At 46.3% G+C, this 19,418-nt stretch overlaps 1 protein-coding gene across 1 annotated transcript in view; it reads right to left on the reverse strand.

Annotated features, from left to right (window-relative positions):
* The window catches only part of LOC121277981 (gamma-aminobutyric acid receptor subunit rho-1-like), a 69,351-nt gene extending 51,931 nt beyond the window's left edge, over positions 1-17,420 (reverse strand). The window contains exons 1-2 of the mRNA XM_041187941.1: positions 17,392-17,420; positions 4,508-4,614 (exon numbers count right to left, since the gene is read on the reverse strand). Coding sequence (XP_041043875.1) covers positions 4,508-4,526 — 19 coding nt within the window. The 5' untranslated portion in view covers positions 4,527-4,614; positions 17,392-17,420. The remainder of the gene's footprint in view (positions 1-4,507; positions 4,615-17,391) is intronic.
* Between the last annotated feature and the right edge of the window lie 1,998 nt (positions 17,421-19,418).

Below are 19,418 nucleotides of genomic sequence, written 5' to 3' on the forward strand. Positions count from 1 at the left end.
CCACTTCGTCAGAGAGCAGGCAGACACACTCTTACGACTGGCGAGACATTCTGTTTAGGGCTTCCAACAGCTCCGCATAATGTTCCCCTACCTTCTGCTGACTTTCCATGGTGAGTTGGAATGCTGAATCCAGAGGCTTGTCATCTGACTTGGACCTCACAGATGCCTCTTCCCCAGCAGTCCTCCGAGTGCCGGGGAACTTGGCTGAACCTGTTTCCTCCTGCTGCAGATATGTGCCCATGTGGTGACCACCAGACTGTGAACCCAAGCCTGCTCTCAATCTAGGTCAATCGAGGTGTGTATATCTGCACTGGTGGGGGGTGTGGGTAAGCGCTGTGACGAGTCTTCCAGGCTGCTTATTTCCAGCTCTTCAATGGAGGAGGTGTCCTCTTGGCTGGAGGTGAGGACGTGGATGGAGCTGAGGGACTGGCTGCTGAGGGTGTCGCTCCCTCGGCAGAGCTCCCTGTGAACCAAAGTAGAGATAATTAGTGCATGGTAGCCGAGTCAAAAGCAGGAGAGAGAGAGCACACAGAGTTGCCTTGAGAGAGGGATGACGTGGTGCAGGATCCTCACGAGGGTGTTTGCTGCTGAACTCACCGGTGCCGCAGACACAGTCCATGTCCTCACCAGTCACCCCACCCCCAGTCTGGGACCTCTCCCTGCTGTTTTTTTAGTATGTGAGTTGAGAGTGATGAGAAGAGTAACTTACCCTGGTGGAATGGAGGAGATCATTCATCCTCTTGCTGCATTGGATGGCTGTCCTCTTTTGCAGGGTGTTGGCACTGACCACCTTTGCCACTGCCTCCCTTGATCGATTAGTGACTTTGCTCGCTGGTCTTTACCCAGAGTGGGGCTAGAGGACATCGCGACGGGCCTCCACTGCATCCAGTAGGCGCTTGAGGGAGGTATGCTAAATTTGGGGGCAGCATGTTTCCTCCCTTTGGCAGTCATTAGTTCCCAGCAGCTTCCTATCCCTTTGAAGAGTGCCAGCTCTGTGCAGGGGCAGCCTTTATATATATGGCTCCCGGTTTACTGAAGGCCTCAAGTGTGGTGAGACGGGCAAATCTGAGGCCGCCCCACCAGTGAACCCGGTGTGTTTCCTAGGAATGCATAATTTATGAGGCAGGATGCACCATGAAAATCCACCACTGCAGCCAGCAGGTAAAGTGCCCTTTTTCCTGCCCGCTACCACACTTGGGATGATTCCGCCTTATGATGTATCTGTGACATCAGCAGTCATGTGCTAGACACTGTACAGCAGGTGGGCAGCACTCTGGGGAGATGTGCCTACTCATTGCCCCACGTTGTATATATTGCACATTATGTAATAAACTAGTTCTAAGTAACTACCTGAATCAAGCTATTGACCTTCTTCATAAGATACACGACCTAGCACATCCATCAGACAAGCAGTTGGAACTAGTTTTAATCCTTTTAACTTTTCCTGGCTAACTGAGTCAGAGCCGTCGGAAATCTCCGACTTTAAATTGGAGACACAGGATAATTGCCCAAGTGTAGTCCCAAGTGGGGACTTCCAAGGGGACTTCCAGGGTATGACCCCCCAGATCTGGGTCTTTTTTGTTCCTTGTACAAGTACACCCAAGTGCTTTTGAACATCAACACTTAGAAGTTTTAAAAAAATATTCTGCTTTCCTATTCTTGCTCGCAACTTCCAGCAACTCAGCCTGTATTACCAATAAACTTTAGTGCTGTTACTATTTCTACCATACTGCTTCAATAACCATAAAAGATCAAAGTATTATATAAAAGTATCAAAAAAGTCTGAGTTTAAAATGGGTACTGCATTATGTCCAAATAGTATTTTGCGTGAATAAGAAGAAAATCATTGGTTTAAAAATGAGTTAAAGGCTCCTTCTTGGAAGTCATGGTGTTCACAGCAGAATTACTAAAATAAGACTAACTGCAGCATCTTTTAGACAACATTAGAATTGTTACATTTCTGAGAGGTTGTTTCATTCAAAGCAAATGCACTTGTTTTATTTAAAATATGAATTATCTGGAAGACCATCTGTCATTCGGGGAAGTTAAATAAATTACTGCAGAATCTAATCCAGTGGGCCAAAACTGCATTTCCTCTAATCCTACTTTTTGGAAGAGTCAACTGATTATGATAAAAATGTAAGCCAACACGAAGGGGTTTTTCTTCCTGACGAGTGTGAGATTAAATCCATAAGAAGTTTGTCAGATCAATACTATGATAATTAATTGGAATATGCCGTGATGAGATGTAATCTTAATGAAAGCAATGATTCACTACTGTTAGGAATGGGCAACATTTAACTTTCAGGGGGAAAATTTGTTTGCATGGCTGATATCTGTGCAGCCCACATGGTTTTCTTCAACGATATCAATGCAGAACACTGCACAAGCTGCACAAATAGTGGCCCATGGTGCTGACTGCCCCCAGGGAGTCTATGTAGCCTGCGTAATGTGATTCTCGGTATCCATCCCCTCTGCCCTATGGAAGGCCATGTGGCTGAGGAGAAAGCAGCTGGTGCTGCTGTTGGTGTTGCTCCCACTGGTGCTATTGGCGTTGGTGTGACCTCTACCCTTGACCCTCAGCAGAGGTGAAAGGCAAAGCTGCATAAGCTGCTCCCATGCTGTGGTGAAGGCTGGCAGCAGAGAAGGGCAGCAGAAGGTGAATGAAGTGCAAGAGAGGCCAGGTGTCATCCAAAAAGCTGGCTATCAACCGCCAAGCAGCGATCAGACTCTCAGAGAAGATGTACTTTGAACAGTAGTCTCTCAATGTCTACGGCTGGAGTTCATCATTGTAACTGATCAAAGCCTTCCCAACTTGTCAGTTTCATTAAGAAGTTCTTCCTGCTATGCACTCGCTTTGGTGACACTGGCAAGCTGCTGGCAGGTAGGGGGAATGCACCCCCTGGCTGAGAATTCCAAAAATGATGGTTAAAACTGTTCTCAATTGGCTTCTGATTCTCTTAATAACTTACCTAACAAATCCAAGGGGGTGCCCCACTCACTTTCAACCCACCCCACAGAAACCTGGAACTGGGTGGGATGAAGTTCAAATCCTGACCTGATTTCAATTTCAGGGCACTCAACTCTTAACATAAATGCAAAATTGTCTCTCTTGTCTGCATGGGAAACTCCATTTGAGGTTATGATTTTATCCATAATTTTACAAGCATTGTAACTAAGAATGTATGGTGATAACTTAAAAGGCCCTAACAGTGCCATTCCGAACTGGTTTCTAAGAGATGCTCAAGAGAAGGGAATCCCTTTGAATTTACCTCTCCCCTGCTGGGATGCTTATCATGAGAACTAAGCTTAGAGAGAGAGAAAAGCTATGCCCCACCATTTGGCATTGTAACTGGAGTTCGAAAACCCTGGCTCTCTGTACCCTGCCACCCGTAAAGTAAAAAGTAACTTATGTTTCTTGTTCTTCAGTGGAGCAACCTAGAAATCACAACATTACTGTATTAAAAACAAAAACAGAATTACCTGGAAAAACTCAGCAGGTCTGGCAGCATTGGCGGAGAAGAAAAGAGTTGACGTTTCGAGTCCTCATGACCCTTCGACAGAACTTGAGTTCGAGTCCAAGAAAGAGTTGAAATATAAGCTGGTTTAAGGTGTGTGTGTGGGGGGCGGAGAGATAGAGAGACAGAGAGGTGGAGGGGGGGGCGGTGTGGTTGTAGGGACAAACAAGCAGTGATAGAAGCAGATCATCAAAAGATGTCAACGACAATAGTACAATAGAACATATAGGTGTTAAAGTTAAAGTTGGTGATATTATCTAAACGAATGTGCTAATTAAGAATGGATGGTAGGGCACTCAAGGTATAGCTCTAGTGGGGTTTTTTTTTAATATAATGGAAATTGATGGGAAAAGGAAAATCTTTATAATTTATTGGAAAAAAAAGGAAGGGGGAAACAGAAAGGGGGTGGGGGTGGGGGAGGGAGCTCACGACCTAAAGTTGTTGAATTCAATATTCAGTCCGGAAGGCTGTAAAGTCCCTAGTCGGAAGATGAGGCTGCCATGCTGCCAGACCTGCTGAATTTTTCCAGGTAATTCTGTTTTTGTTTTGGATTTCCAGCATCCGCAGTTTGTTTGTTTTTATTACTGTATTAAATATTGACCACACATCTATGGAAATGAATTGGGTCCTGACCTCTTTAAAATTGTTTGTAACTTTCTCTTCCCGAATCTAGAGAAAAGTAACCCAATCTTGGCATGGCATGAGAGTGGTGCTGGCCTCAACAAAAGTAATGACAGCAGCTTCTTAGGACTGAGCGGTGGTTTGAAAATATAGTCGGACCTGTCTGTGAAAGTGCATTGACTCAATTCGTTTTCAATTTTTACACCCCGTCAAATGTTAACCTGCTCATCTGACTATTAACTATTCAAGCTAAATGTTTAAATTGAAAAGCCCAGCCGTATTTTTATGTGACTGGTATTGTTAACTCCATGCATTGGATTTATAATACCAGGTACAAGCTTTAGACAAGAATGGCTGTTGATTCCTACCTCCAAATCCAGGTCTCATTGTGAAGTCATGATCATCCACTCTGAGAAGTTGCTCAGATTTTGTCAAATAAGATTTTGTTACGTCTGCACTCCTCTTTAGTATAGGACTGCAAGGGAAAATGTAATTAAATTCAACACTGAGTAAAAGCAGTAACCATATCTATCAATCTATCTATATACATCATTGTCTCTCTTATCTCTTTCGCTTTAGCTATCTCTCTTACTCTAGGAACATAGGAACAAGAGTAGATCATTTAGCCCCTTGAGTCTGTTCTGCCATTTAAGGAGATAATGGCTGACTTGGGATTTAACTCTTATATACCTGCCTTTGACCCATGTGCCTTAATACCTTTGGTTAACAAAAATCTATCAATCTCAGACTTAAATTTAACAATTGATCAATTGCCATTTGCAGGTGAGAACTTCAAACTTCTACCACCCTTTATGTGTGGCAGCGTTTCCAAATTTCACTCCTGAGAAGTCTGGCTCTAATTTTTACACTGTCCTCCTTATATTTCCAGATTTGCCAATCAGCCAAAATAGTTTCTGTCGATTTACCCTAGCTGTTCTCCTCAATAACTTTAAAATTTGATCTTAACTTTCTAAATTCCAGCAAGTATAACTCTAGTTTGAGTAACAAGAGTGAAATACTGTGGATGCTGGAAATCTGAAATAAAAATCAAAAATGCTGGAAATATTCAGCAGGTCTGGCAACATCTGTGAAGAGAAACATTTCCAGCATTTTCTAGTTGTGTAATCTGTCCTTGTAATTTAACCCTTGGAGTCCAGGTATCATTCTGCTAAATCTACATTACACTCCTTCCAAGGCCAAGAGATCCTTCCTAAAGTGTGGTACCCAGAACTGCTCAGCATTCCAGGAGTGTCTAACCAGGGTTTGTTTCAGCTATACAAAGGCATGTTTATGACTTATAGCCCCTTGTATTCTAGTACTCTAGATATGACCTTTTTGGTCATTTTTTCTATCAGTTCACAATACATTACTGATCAATGTACCTAGGCCTCCAAATCTCTATGGGCCTCCACTGTTTCTAGGTTTTGACCATTTAGAAAGTGCCCTGTTCTATCCTCTTTTTGTCCAAAGTAAATGACCTCACATATAGTCTAGACAGAAATCCATTTTTGCCCTTTCACATCACCTATTAATAACTCATGGCAACAGGAGGTCTTTTGGTGCAGTGTTATCCTCTGAGCCAGAATGTCTGGGTTCAAGTTCCACAGAAATGTTACAGCTCAGAAGGAGGCCATGTGTGTGCATTGGCTTTCTGAATGAACAATTCATCTTCTCTCGCCTTCTCCCTGTAACCCTACAGGTCCTTCCTTTTTAGATAACAGCTTAATTCCCTTTTGAATGTTTCAATTGAACCTGCCTCCAACACACTGTCAGGCAGTGCATTCCCGACCTTAATGACTCACTGTGTGGAAAAGCTTTTCCTCATGTCGCTTTTCCTTCTTTAACCAATTATTTAAAATCTGTGCCCTCTCGTTCTCAATCCTTTCATGAGTGGGAACAGTTTCTCACTATCTATTCTGTCCAGACCCCTCATAATTTTGAATACCTCAATTAAATCTCCTTTCAGCCTTCTCTTCTCCGAGGAAAACAGTCCTAACTTCTCCAAACTATCTTCACATCTAAAGTTCCTCATCCCCAAAGTCATTCTCGTGAATCTTCTCTGCACTCTCTTCAATGCCTTCCTTCCTAAAGTGCGGCGCCCAGAACTGGATGCAATACTCCAGCTGAGATCTAACTAGTGTCCTATACAAGTTCATCATAACCTCCTTGCTCTTGTATTCATTCTATACCCCTATTAATAAAGCCTAGGGTACTGTATATTTTATGAACTGTTCTCTCAATCTGTCCTGAAACCTTCAATGACTTTTGCATATATACACCCATGTCCCTTTACCTCCTTTAGAATTGTGACTTTAATTTTATATTGCCTGCCCATGTTCTTCCTACCAAGATGAATCACTTCACATTTCTCTGCATTGTACTTCACCTGCCACCTGTTCACCCATTCCACCAACTTGCCCACACCCTCCCCACAGTTCACAATGCTTCCAACTTTCGTATCATTCTCCTGGTGACTGAATTACCTCCTCTTTCACCCATGACCTGGGTAGCATCTTCTTTCTTGGCAAAGACAGATGCAAAGTATTCATTTAATACCTCAGCTGAGCCCTCTGCCTGCATGCATTAATCCCCTTTTTGGTTCCTAATCAGCCCTACTCCTCTTTTGACCAACCTTTCACTATTTATATGCCCATAAGAGACATTGGGATTCCCTTTTATGTTGACTGCCAGTCTCTTTTCATACCCCCACTTTGTTTCTCTTATTTGCTTTTTCATCTCTCCTCTGAACCTTCTATATTCAACCTGCCTCTCAACTGCATTTTCTACTTGACATCTATCATGAGCACACTTTTTCTCCTTTAATCTTAATGCCTATCTCTCTAGTCATGCAAGGAACTCTGGGTTTGTTTATCATACATTTCCCTTTCGAGGGGATAAAGCTTGACTCTGCCTAAAACTCTTCTTTGAAGGTGTCCCATTGTTTAGCTACCATTTTTCCTGCCAACTTTTGACGCCAATTTATTCAGTTCAGGTCTGTTCTTACCCCATTGAAATTGGCCTTCCCCCAGTTGACTATTCTTACTCACAATTGTTCTTTGTCCTTTTACATAGCCAGCCTAAACTTTATGATACAATGATCGCTGTCTCATAAATGTTCCCTGACTGACACTTGATCCACTTGTCCCACCTCATTTCCAAGAACCAGGTTGAGCAGTGCTTCTTTTCTTGTTGAACAAGAAACATATTGCTGTAGAAAATTTTTCTGAACACACTCAAGGAACTCTTGCGCCCCTCTGCCCTTTACTCTACTATTATCCCAACCTATGTTCAGATAATTAAAGTCCCCCGTTATAACTACCCTATAATTTTTGCACCTCTGTAACTTCCTTGCAAATTTGTTCCTTTACATCCTTCCCACTAATTGGAGGTCTATAGACTACACCGAGCAATGTAATTGCACCTTTTGTTCCTTAGCTCTAGCCAAATAGGTTCCATCCTTGACCCCTCTCTAGCACTACAATGCTCTCCTTAACCAATGCTGCCATCCCTCCCCCTTTTCTTCTTTTCCTATCTTTCTTGAATGCCTTGTATCCAAGAATATTTAACACCCAATCCTGCCCCTCTTTGAGCCAGGTCTCTGTTATCGCCACAACATCATATTTCCACATGGCAATCTGCGCCTGTAACTCACCAATTTTATTTATCACATTTAGCACATACGTGCACAGTAACCCTGATTAGACTTTATTACTTTCTTCCTCACTCTTAACCCACCTAATCACTTATCATTCCCTTTTCTAGTGCCATCTATCTCTCTCCTTGGTATTGCTCTCTGATATTATCCCGTGGTTTCCACACCTCTGCCAAGTTAGTTTAAACCATCCCCATTAGCACTAGCAAAATGTCCCGCAAGGAACCCAGCCCCAGTTCCATTAAAGTGCAATCTCCCTGGCCTGTTTAGGAGGGGTCTTTAGGGTGCTCAGCGTAGTCTATAGGCCTCCAAGTAGTGGGAAGGATGTAGAGGAACAAATTTGCAAGGAAATTGCAGTGGTGCAAAAATTGTAGGGTAGTTATAACGGGGGACTTTAATTATCTGAGTTTCTCCCCAGAGCCGGCCCCAATGTCCCAATAATCTAAAGCCCTTCCTCCTGCATCATCTTTTCAGCTCTGCATTCATCTCCTTTATCCTCCTGTTTTTATACTCACTTGCACGTGGTACTGAAAGTAATCCGGCAATTTCTAATTTTCAGGCCCTGCTTGCTCATTTCCGACCTAGGTCAGAATTTTCCTGTTGGTGTGTGGGGGCCAGGCCCCGCATGCTGACGCATAAAATGACATGTGGTGACGGTGAGCAAGCGTTCCAACGTCACCGCGTGCCATTGCGATATTTAGGTGGGTGGGCACGTGATGTTCTCGGATGCGTGCCCGCCATTAATTATTCATGTAGTTAAGGCCCTTGAGGCAGCAATTGTCTGCAATTCTTCAGGGCCCATGCAATCTTCAGGACTTCGCACAGGCACAACGGACAGGCAGGTCGGAAACATTTGTATAAACCTCATCCACAGGCTGGATGAGAGGGGTGAGTAGGCGAATGTTATCTGTCTGATATTTAATTGTGAAGGTTACTGATACTTGCCTGTATGAGCAGGAATACTTCAAAACTCATACCAGCTGCTCAAACAGGAGTAAAAGCCTTCAGGTCAGGACTCTACAGTAAATTTTTGGGAAGCCTTCCCTTAGCCTGGGAATGGGAGTTGGGCTATCCACTGGAGGCAGCTCCTCTGATGAGGAACGGAGGGCCAGAAGGGGGAGGAGGCCAGGAGTCCACATTCAGCCTCCTGGGGAGCTACCTTTAGGAGGAGGGGCACAGGCACAAGGGGCTCAAGGCCAACAGGAAGTCCAAGGTAGAAGATGCCACTATCCTGCTGCCAGGATATACAGGCAACGAAGCAGCTACCTCAATATGCCTGAAGTGCAGTGCCGAAGACAGCTCCGTCTCTCAAGGGAAATAGTCAACTATATCTGTCAGCTGGTTGGGCCTGAGATCTCCATTAACTGTGTGGGTGGACACCCCATGCCAGTGGCTTTAAAGGTCACAGCTGTCCTCAATTTCTATGCCTCCGGCTCTTTCCAGGGGTCAGTGGGTGATCTTTGCAGAGTTTCCCAGTCAGCTGTCCTCAGTTGTGTCAAGTAGGTGACAGACGCTCTGTTCAGGCATGCATTGACTTTCTACCGCTGGGACAAGGCCAGTCAGACATAGCGAGCCAGAGGCTTCCTCCACATCCAGGGTGCAATAGACTGTACACATGTGGCCATCAAGGCGCCAGCAGGTAAGCCCGGTGCCTTTGTCAACAGGAAGGGCTTCCACTCCATGAATGTGCAGATAGTGTGTGACCACAGGATGCTGATTCTACAAGTCTGTGCAAGGTACCCAGGCAGCTCCCACGACATCTACATTCTCAGACACTCCCAGGTGCCGGGGCTCTTCAGTGCTCCAGCTCAGCTGGATGGATGGCTGCTGGGTGACAAGGGCTATCCCCTCAGAAGGTGGCTCATGACGCCTCTCCACCATCCAAGAACAGAAGCTGAGCAGTGGTACAATGGGAGCCACGGCACCACAAGGGCTGTGGTGGAGAGAACCATCAGTCTTCTCAAGATGCACTTCCGATACCTAGACCATTTAAGGGGCGCATTCCAATACCCCCACTGTTGCTGACAGTGGTTGCATGCTGCGCTCTTCACAATCTGGCGCTGGAAAGGGGCGACATAGCCGATGAGGAAGATGTAGATGCAGTTGCTCCGGATGCACACAATGAGTCCAGCAGTGAGTCCGAGGATGAGCACGCACAGGGAAATGTTGAGGGGGTAGACGCTGACCCGGGCATACTCCAGGGAGGCAGGGACACCCGGGACGCTTTAATCCAAAGAACCTTTAGCTAGCTCACCACAGATGGTCCTCCAACACATGCCAGGGCTGCAGACTCCATACTCGATACCTGAGTGCTAAATCTGCCTGGATAGTAACATTAACTAAGGCCCTTGTCAATAAAGCTCAATGCCAAGCAACTCACTCTAACATCATGGGTTCCCATCCACTTGCAGAAGTAAGGAATCACCCTGAGCCACGGGAACTTATCGAAATTTACTGAGATTACAAATGTAACCTCATAAACAAAAAAAAAAAGCTGTTGGACATCACACCAAGCCTTCAATAAGCTACTATGGGCCAATATAAAAGCACCAGTGAGAAACCTGTGGTGTATCTAAGGTGCCTTAAATTTATGCTTATGGGTGCTAGGTCTAGGTGATGTCCCCTCGCTGGCACTGGCATCTGAGACAGACTGCTCACTGTGCTGTCCTGTTGGCCTCGATGACCTTGGCAGCAGTCCTCTGACCCATGGAGCATTTGATGGCCCCGCCTGGGAGGGAGTGGCCAGTTCCACAGCTGGCTTCTCCCCAGGCCGTGCCTCATCGGATGTCACAGTCACTGGCGAAGGAGCGGAGGAGCTGCTGCCCTCGTCTGGAGCACCCTGAGAGGAGCCCGCAGAGATGACAGGCAGCTGCTGGACCTCCCTGCTCACCATAGATGGATAGGCACTGAGCTGGGATACTTGGCGCCCAAACCATCTCCCACACGGGCAATGACCAGCTGACATCATTGCCACTGTGAGGGTTTTCAGGACCGAGCACAATCCCAGGAGGCCCTGATTGTTCTCCTGGAGGAGCCTCTCCATGAGAGTCGCCACTCTCTCCATGGAGGAAGCATGGTGCTTGGCCATGAGGCTCATTGCATCGGTGATGCTCCACGTGGACTCCTCAAACACAGGCACCATGCCACGCATAGCCTCATGTATCTCCACCAGATCCTCCTGCATACCCTGCTGCATTTCCAGCATTTGCTGCCTCACAGACGACTCCAGAGGCATATCATCAGCCACCGACTGAGCATGTTCCTGGTCCCCAGCAGTCCTCCGACTGTCGACGCCCTGGGCATTCTCGGTCTCCACCTGCACCTCAAGCGAGTGTGAAGTGCCCTCACTGCTGTGCCCCGGGACACTAGCCGATGATCTAATTCCCACCGAGGTGCTAGCATCTGCGCTGGTGCTTGTCTGGCTGAGATGGTGTGACCTGGTGAGTTGATTTCCTCTGGGCCCTTAGGTGTGAGAGGTGGCCCCTCTGTCTCCTCCTCCTGGCTGCTCCAGTGATACTGAGAGGAAGAACAAGGACATTTGATTAGTTACAGTGCAGACAATGTCAATTTGCAAGCCAGTTCCCCGGATCATTATGTGCTCATCCTTCCATAATCAATGGTAAACCCATGTTGCTAATTTCAACCACTGAGCATTCAGCAGTGCGATGGCTTTTGGGACACACACGGTGACCTGAGTGCTCGCCAAACATACCTCCCTGTGGGACCCCAGCCTCACTGCCACCGGTGGACCTGGGGCATGGCGCCTCTCCAGATCCATGGCCTGCTGCTCAAAAGCTGTAAGAATGGCCAACTGGGCCTGGCCTCCACCAGTCCACATTCGTTCCGAGGCATTGTGCGCAGTCTTTTCCTGAAAAGGAGAGAGGAGCATTGATTAGTCCAGCCTGTACCTGAATTCCCATCGCATCCCTGCCAACCCAGCCAGAGTGGGACATTGCAGGACTCCAGTTCTTCATCACCCCGCAGCTGCCGCCCACTCACCCAAACAAGTCAGGGCTGACCTCCCCCCACCCCCCCCCCCGACCCCCCCCCCCCACCCCCCCCCACCCCCCACCCCCCCCCCCACCGCCCCCCCCCCCCCCCCCCCCCCCCCGACCCCCATTGCCCAAATGTTGCCTCCTTCACATGTGGCATCACAAAGTGTAAGTTTGCTAAGCAAGGAGGAACAAGCATGTGGAGCGCAAAGACCAGCAGATGGATTGGTGCCCCGCCAACTGGAAGCTCCCCTCCCAGCATGTTAGCACCCTGGCTTTGACATGCTTCGCAGCTCCAGCACTCTGCCTAGGTGTAGACCCTTGGCTTTCAACCCCATTCTATACTCTGGATGTCAGTGTCACACATGCTACAGATCCAGAATACATCCTAGCTCAACCTTCTCAGGGTGAACTAGGCATGGGCAATATCTGCTGGTCCACCCAGCGAGGGATACATGCTGTGAGGGATTCAATTCCTTTACTGTACTTAGAGTTGTGGGGTTGGGGATGGTGCCTGCATTAAGTGACCCAAGCCAATGTGCTACTCAACCTTCCTGAGTGCAGGAGGCCGTTGAACCTTTCACAGCACTGGACCCATGTGCGCCGCACCACATCATGGGAGCGCACACTCTCAGCCACCTCCTCCCACGCATGTTTGGTCAAGTGGGGAGACCTCCGCTCCCTGTCCCTTGGAAGCAGGACCTCCTGCCGTGCTGCCACCTCCTCCAGGAGGGCAGCTAGGCACTCATCCACAAACCAAGGGGCACACTGCCCCACTGCCCTACCCTCTGGCCTGGCCTGCTCTGCTGGCCTACCGTCCAGATTTGTGTGCTGCTCAGTGACTCTCTGCTGTGCTCTTCTGCAGACCATTGTGAGCAGCCTTGCAAAGCCTGCCAGGCCTTCAGTTAAATAGGCCATTGGACCCAGTGGTCGGTGCACGCCTGGCACTGCCTGCCCACTCCCGCAATCCCCTGGAGTTGAGAAATATGCTGGGCTGGCCTTAATTGGCCCACCCATGTAAAATGGTGGCACGGACCCGATCGCGGGTGACAATCGGGTCTGTCCCTACCCACACCCGCTCCCGCTTGGCCCGCCCGACATGGGGAAAATTCTCCCCCTAGTCCCTAAATTCTGACTGCAGGACCACAAAACCTCTTTCTGCCTATGTTATTCGTACCGATGTGGATCATACTGATGCTGGCTGTTCACCCTCCCCCCTCAGGGATCTCGGCAGCCACTCAGTGACATCCTTGGCCCTGGGTACAAAGGAGGCAACACACTATCCTGAATTCACATCTGTGGCCACAGAAACGTCTATCTGTTACCTTAACTATTGAATCACCTATCACTACTGCTCTTCCAGTCTTCCTTATACTCACACCCCTGTACAGCTGAACCACCCGTTGTGCCATGGAATTGGCTCTGGCTGCACTTCCCAGATGAACCAAGTCACATCAGTATTCAGAACTGGTTGGAAAGTGGGGTGAACTCAGGGGACTTCTGTATTACCTGCCTGTTCCATTTTGACTGTCTGGTGGTCAGCCATTCCCTCTGTCCCTGCACACTCTTAAGCTGTGGGGGGACCACATCTAAGAGTGTGCTATCCATGAAGCTCTCAACCCCACGGATGCACCATAGTGACACCAGCTGCTACTCAAGTTCCAAAACCCGGAGCTCCAGCTGTTGCTGCTAATGACATTTTCCATACAAATGGTTATCCAGGACACAGGAAGCATCCTGGAGTTCCCACATAGCATGGGATGTGCATTCTAGAGGTCAGAGCAGCCCTTCGAATAAATCTGACCAAGACAAACCAACCTTATTGCTATTAATAAACCTTAGTAAATTTAAAGGATTATTAAACTACCAGATAGTTGCAAAAACCCATTTAGTTCACTAATGTATGTCAGCAAAGAAAATCTGGCACACTTATTCAGATTATATGTGACTACAGACCCAGAGCAATGTGGTTGATTCTTAACTTACCTCTGAAATGGAAACCACCTAGTGGTATCAAACCTCTACAGAAAGCCCAATAAGGATAAAACCAAATGGACCACCGAGCATTGATGTAGGCACTGGAAATGGCAAAGGCACAACTTGCCCCATTAACCTTGACTAACATCTGGGGACTTGTACCAAATTTGGGAGAGCTATCCCACAAACTCATCAAGTAATAGCCTGACATAGTCATTGTCACAGAATCATACCTTACAGCCAATGTCTCAAACTCCTCCAACAACATCCTTGGGTATGTCCCATCCCACCAGCAGAAAAGACCCACCAGAAGGGAGGGTTGGGAGCGCGTTGCCATGGTAATCCTTAACATTGAATCTGGACCCCATGAAATCTCATGTCATCAGATCAAATGTGGGGAAGGAAACCTCTTTCCGGGGAGGCAGTGGCATAGTGTTAGTGTCACTGGACTGGTAACCCAGAGAGCCAGGGTAATGCTCTGGGGACCTGGGTTCAAATCCCACCACGGCAGATGGTGGAATTTGAATGTAATAAAAATCAAATCAAAGAATTAAAAGTCTAATGATAACCATGAAACCATTGTCGAATGTCATAAAACTAATGTCCTTTAGGGAAGGAAATCTGCTGCCCTCACCTGGTCTGGCCTACATGTGACTCCAGACCCACAGCAATGTGGTTGACTCTTTAATGCCCTGTGAAAAGGCCTAGCAAGCCACTCAGTTGTATCAAACTGTTACAAAGCCAATAAAAAGAAATGAAACCAAATGGACTACCCGGCATTGACAATGGCAAGCCCAGCCCTGTTGACCTTCAAAGTCCTCCTTGCTAACACCCTGTGCCAAAATTGGGAGCAATGTCTCACAGACTAGTCAAGCAACAGCTTGACGTAGCCAGCCTCATGGAATCATACCTTACAGATCATGTCCCAGACACCACCATCACCATCCTTGGGTATGCCCTGTCCCAATGGCAAGACAGGCTGACCAGAGGTGGTGGCACAATGATATACAATCCGGAGAGAGTTGCCCTGGACTCCCGCCCCCATGAAGTCTCATGGCATCATGCCAAACAAGGGGAAAGAAACCTCCAGCTGATTACCACATACCATCCTCCCTCAGCTGATGAATCAGTGCTTCTCCATGTTGAACACCACTTGGAGGAAGCTCTGAGGGTGGCAAGGGTGGAGGATGTACTCTGGGTGGGGGACTTCAATGTCCAAGAGTGGCTCAGTAGCACCACCACAGAATGAGCTGGCCGAGTCCTAAAGGACATAGCTGCTAGACTGGGGCTGTGGCAGGTGGTGAGGGGACCAACAAGATGGAAAACCATACTCGACCTAATCCTCACCAACCTGCCTGCTGCAAATGCATCTGGCCATGACAGTGTCAGTAAGAGTGACCACAGAATTGTCCTTGTGGAGACGAAGTCCCGCCTTCACATTGAGAATACTCTCCATTGTGTGTGTGGCACTATCACAGATCTAGCTACCCAAGACTGGGCAACCATGAGGTGCTGTGGGCCATTAGCAGCAGCAGACTTGTACTCAACCACAATCTGTAACCACATGGCCCAGCATATCCCCCACTCTACAATTACCATCAAGCCAGGGGATCAACCCTGGTTCGATGAAGAGGGCAGGAAAGCATGCCAAGAGTGAAACCAGACATACCTAAAAATGAGGTATCAACCTGGTGAAGCTACAACATAGGACTACTAGAGTGCCAAACAGCATAAACAGCAAGTGATAGTCAGAGCTAAGCGATTCTACAACCAATGGATTAGATCTAATTCTGCAGTACTGCCACACCCAGTCATGAATGGTGGTGGACAATTAAACAACACACTGGATGAGAAGGCTGCACAAATATCCCCATCCCTACTGATGAAGGAGCCCAGCACATCAGTGCAAAAGGTAAGGCTGAAGCATTCGCAAAAATCTTCAGCCAGAAGTGCCGGGTGGATGATCCATCTCGGCTTCCTCCGGGGTCCCCAGCATCACAGATGCCAGTCTTCAGCCAATTCTATTCACTCCACGTGATATCAAAAGAAACAACTGAAGGCTCTGGATACTGTAAAGGCTATGGGCCCTGACAATATTCCAGCAATGGTGGTGAAGACTTGTTCTCCAGAATTTGCCAAGCCCCTAGCCAAGCTGTTCCAGTACAGCTACAACCTAGGCATCCAACCATGAATGTGGGAAATTGCCCAGCTATGTCCTGTGCACAAAAAGCAGGACAAACCCAACCTGGCCAATTACCACCCCATCAGTCTACTCTTGATCATCAGTAAAGTAATGGAAGAGGTCATCGACAGTGCTATCAAGAGGCACTTGCTTAGCAACCTGCTCACCAACGTCCAGTTTGGGTTCTGCCAGGATCACCCAGCTCCTGACCTCATTACAGACTTGGTTTAAATTTGGATGAAAGAGCTGAACTCCAGAGGTGAGGCAGCATTTGACCAAGGCAGCCTGTGGAGGAACAGTGAGTGACAGACCTCAACTTAGGAGTTTCTCATTAATCTATACCTGAGTGAACCGCTGAAGTTGTCATAAGATTTAGAGGACTAATGATGGTGAATGCTCACAGTTTACTTTCAAAAACCCCATAAATTCCAGGCCATTATTTTAGTGAACACATGGACAATCTATGAAACAGGTTTCTGTGTGAGATGGGGAAAGCAGCTGGGACTGATTAATTCGAATGCAAATTAGATCTCTCCAAAAATAATATTTCGGGATCCAGAGTAATTGGAGGCATGGCATGTGGTAAGTGTAGAATGGAGGGGAGGAACTGGTGCCTTTGAACCTGTTGTTCCCAAAGATCCCCACCACTAGGCTTTCCTGGAGATTGATGTTATGCTTAGTTAGCAACTTCATCATTGTTATATTATTGCAACTGCCAGGATAGCAGAAGAATTGCTAGGTCAGCCTTGGTTTTTTTTCATATGATAATTCCAATGTTCCTGCAGAGACTGGGCACTGTAATGAACGGTTCCCTTCCTGACCCCCTCAAAACCTCTCCAACATCTACAATGCTTGCACGGAATCTGATGGGATTCTCACCAATCACTTACACAGATGGAGCTGCAGTTGCACTCAAGAGCTTGATAGTATTAGATAGAGCAGTTTACTTGACATCTTACCATTGGATTTAATATCCACCACCTGCACTCTCTGGCTGCAGCATGTACAATCTACAGAATCTCAGAGGCATTGCATCAAGCGGATGGGGCCATTTTAACCCCACCTGCCTGCAGGAAATTGAGCAAACCAGGTTAGCTGTCCATTTCACACCCCGCCTCACTTCACTTCTCCGTGGGATCAACGGAAAGTAAAATTGGCCAGGGTGTAACTCGGATAGCTGATCCACTTCTATCAGTTTCCCATCAGGCAGGTTGGGTTACAATTACCCCATGATATTCTTAGCTAATAAATGTTTAACACTGAATGATAACTGTAGAAATATTTTAATTTTGCATTCCTCAGTACTTAGATTCCTCAAAACTACAAACTTATGAAGAGTTATGCAAATGTTTGGCAAAAACATATGGTGATATGAGAAGGTTGTCACCATGATGGATTGACAGAATAGCTGATAAGCTGCACAGGGCTGCCAAAATCAAAATTTCTTACCTGCCCTGTTTCTTTGTTTCTTCAACATCTCTCCCGTGTCTCTGGAATCTACTTTCCGTAAACCAACAACAATTAGTAAAAAGAGAGTATATGAAAATGATCATCTTCCACAAGCAATCCAACAATTTCAGGGTCACTTTTTTGAACTGTATTCAAATTCTAAAATGCCATGGTAGGATTTGAACTCATGTTTGGTTCTGGATGATTAGTCCAGGCCATTAGATTGAGCCCAGTAAAATTATCCAATGCCAATTGGTGGGCACCCATATTGTTAGATACCACTGGGGAAGCATGTTGAACACAACCTGCTCCAGGAACTTGCATGGGTTGTTTGACCAAAGGCTTTGTGTTGGAACACCCCTCCTCAGAAGGACTAGCCCATGTCTTGTACGGCCAATATCAAGAATGTAAATTCTTTTTCTTATTATTTCTATTTTGGAGGTGCAGATCTGTAGGGGTCATCCACCCTTTGGGATATTCCACCACCTCTTATATTGTGTGACAGCCTCTTAAAGTTTTGCTAGTTCCCTGGTAAGACTAAAGGCGTAATATTATCCCCTCCATATTTATGGATTCATTTGAGATGAGTCGAGTCTCTGTTACCAGGCAAGGCCACAAAAAAATCCTGTACAAGATTGGGCCTCAGTAAATCCAGAATTTGCAGCCATTCCAGCATATTCTCCCTGGAGTTACAGCAGGAGTCTACAGGACGGCTGAACAATTTCAGCCCCTGTATGACTGATACTAATTAAACCAAACCCTAGGACTTCTTCTAGTTCCTCCCCCAGGAGTAGATGAATGGCTGCTGAGAGCAAAGTGATAAAGTTGTAAAAAAAAGCACTTGGGATCCCAGGTTTTATAAACAGAGATGTAGAATACAAACAAAAGGGGTAAGGTTAAATATACATAAATATGTGGAAAGAAATCAAGAAAAAATTCACATTTATAAAAGATTTTTCCTCACCTTAGAATGTCCCATTGTACTTTATGGCCAATGAAATACTTTAGAAGTGTATTACACTATTGTAATGTAGGGTAATATGGCGTAATTTGCACACAGCATGATTCACAAATGGCAATGAGGTAAATGGAAGGATAATCTTTTTAAATGGTTTTAGTTGAAGGATAAATGTTGGCCAGGGCACTGGGACATCTTCCCTGTTGTTCCTCAAATAGTGCTACAGGATTTTCCAACTATAATCACTTAACGTGTTGGGAATTGCGCAACCAACCTGCATAAAGCAAGATCTTGTGAACATAAATTATATAACAGGGAGTCACTTATTGACTCTCCATTCACCTCCACCACTTTTGGCAATTTCTGCCATAAATGACATTAGGTAAATGATATGCTCACCTCACTTACATATTATACTTAAATTCAAAAGTGCAAACACATTGTTTGACATGTTTTCTGCCATTTGCGCCTCAGTAATGTTAGTGCAAGAGATACCTGTAGATCCCTAGTTATAGGCGCTGGAGGGAGCAATATGGAGTTATAGGCCCTCTGAGGCCTAACTCAGCCTACCTCTACCTCTGCCCATCCTCCCTCAGGCAGATTCTTTGGTGCAAACCATGGATCCCGCCCAATAAGTGCAAGGTCCTGGATTCTGGAAAATCATGGGTGAAGAAAATCATGTGCTGTATTCCACAACAGTGGAAAACCTCAGGAATCTGCATTTACCTGACTTTTTAACAATCTGTTTTAGAAGGAAAATTGTAACTAATTATCAATGGAATGCATCTCCCAGGAATAGGTGCAAAGCCTTGTGGCTAAAAGATATTTGGCAGTTTCCTCTGCCCTGATATTTCTTACTGGGCGATGTACACCTGACATCAAAACTCCATCATACAGGCTGAGGAGAGCAAATTTTATGTATGATTTTGACATTAAAAGATATGCAAAGGTGTGGGATTTACTTGGCTGACTGCGATTTATTGACTGAATAGGTACGAAAATAAGCTGACCAAAAATAAAAAATTATGCATGATCAGCTCACTCCCTTTCTGCATAGCTTTGTACCAAC

This window comes from Carcharodon carcharias, chromosome 5, assembly GCF_017639515.1.
Source record: "Carcharodon carcharias isolate sCarCar2 chromosome 5, sCarCar2.pri, whole genome shotgun sequence".
NCBI lineage: Eukaryota > Metazoa > Chordata > Chondrichthyes > Lamniformes > Lamnidae > Carcharodon > Carcharodon carcharias.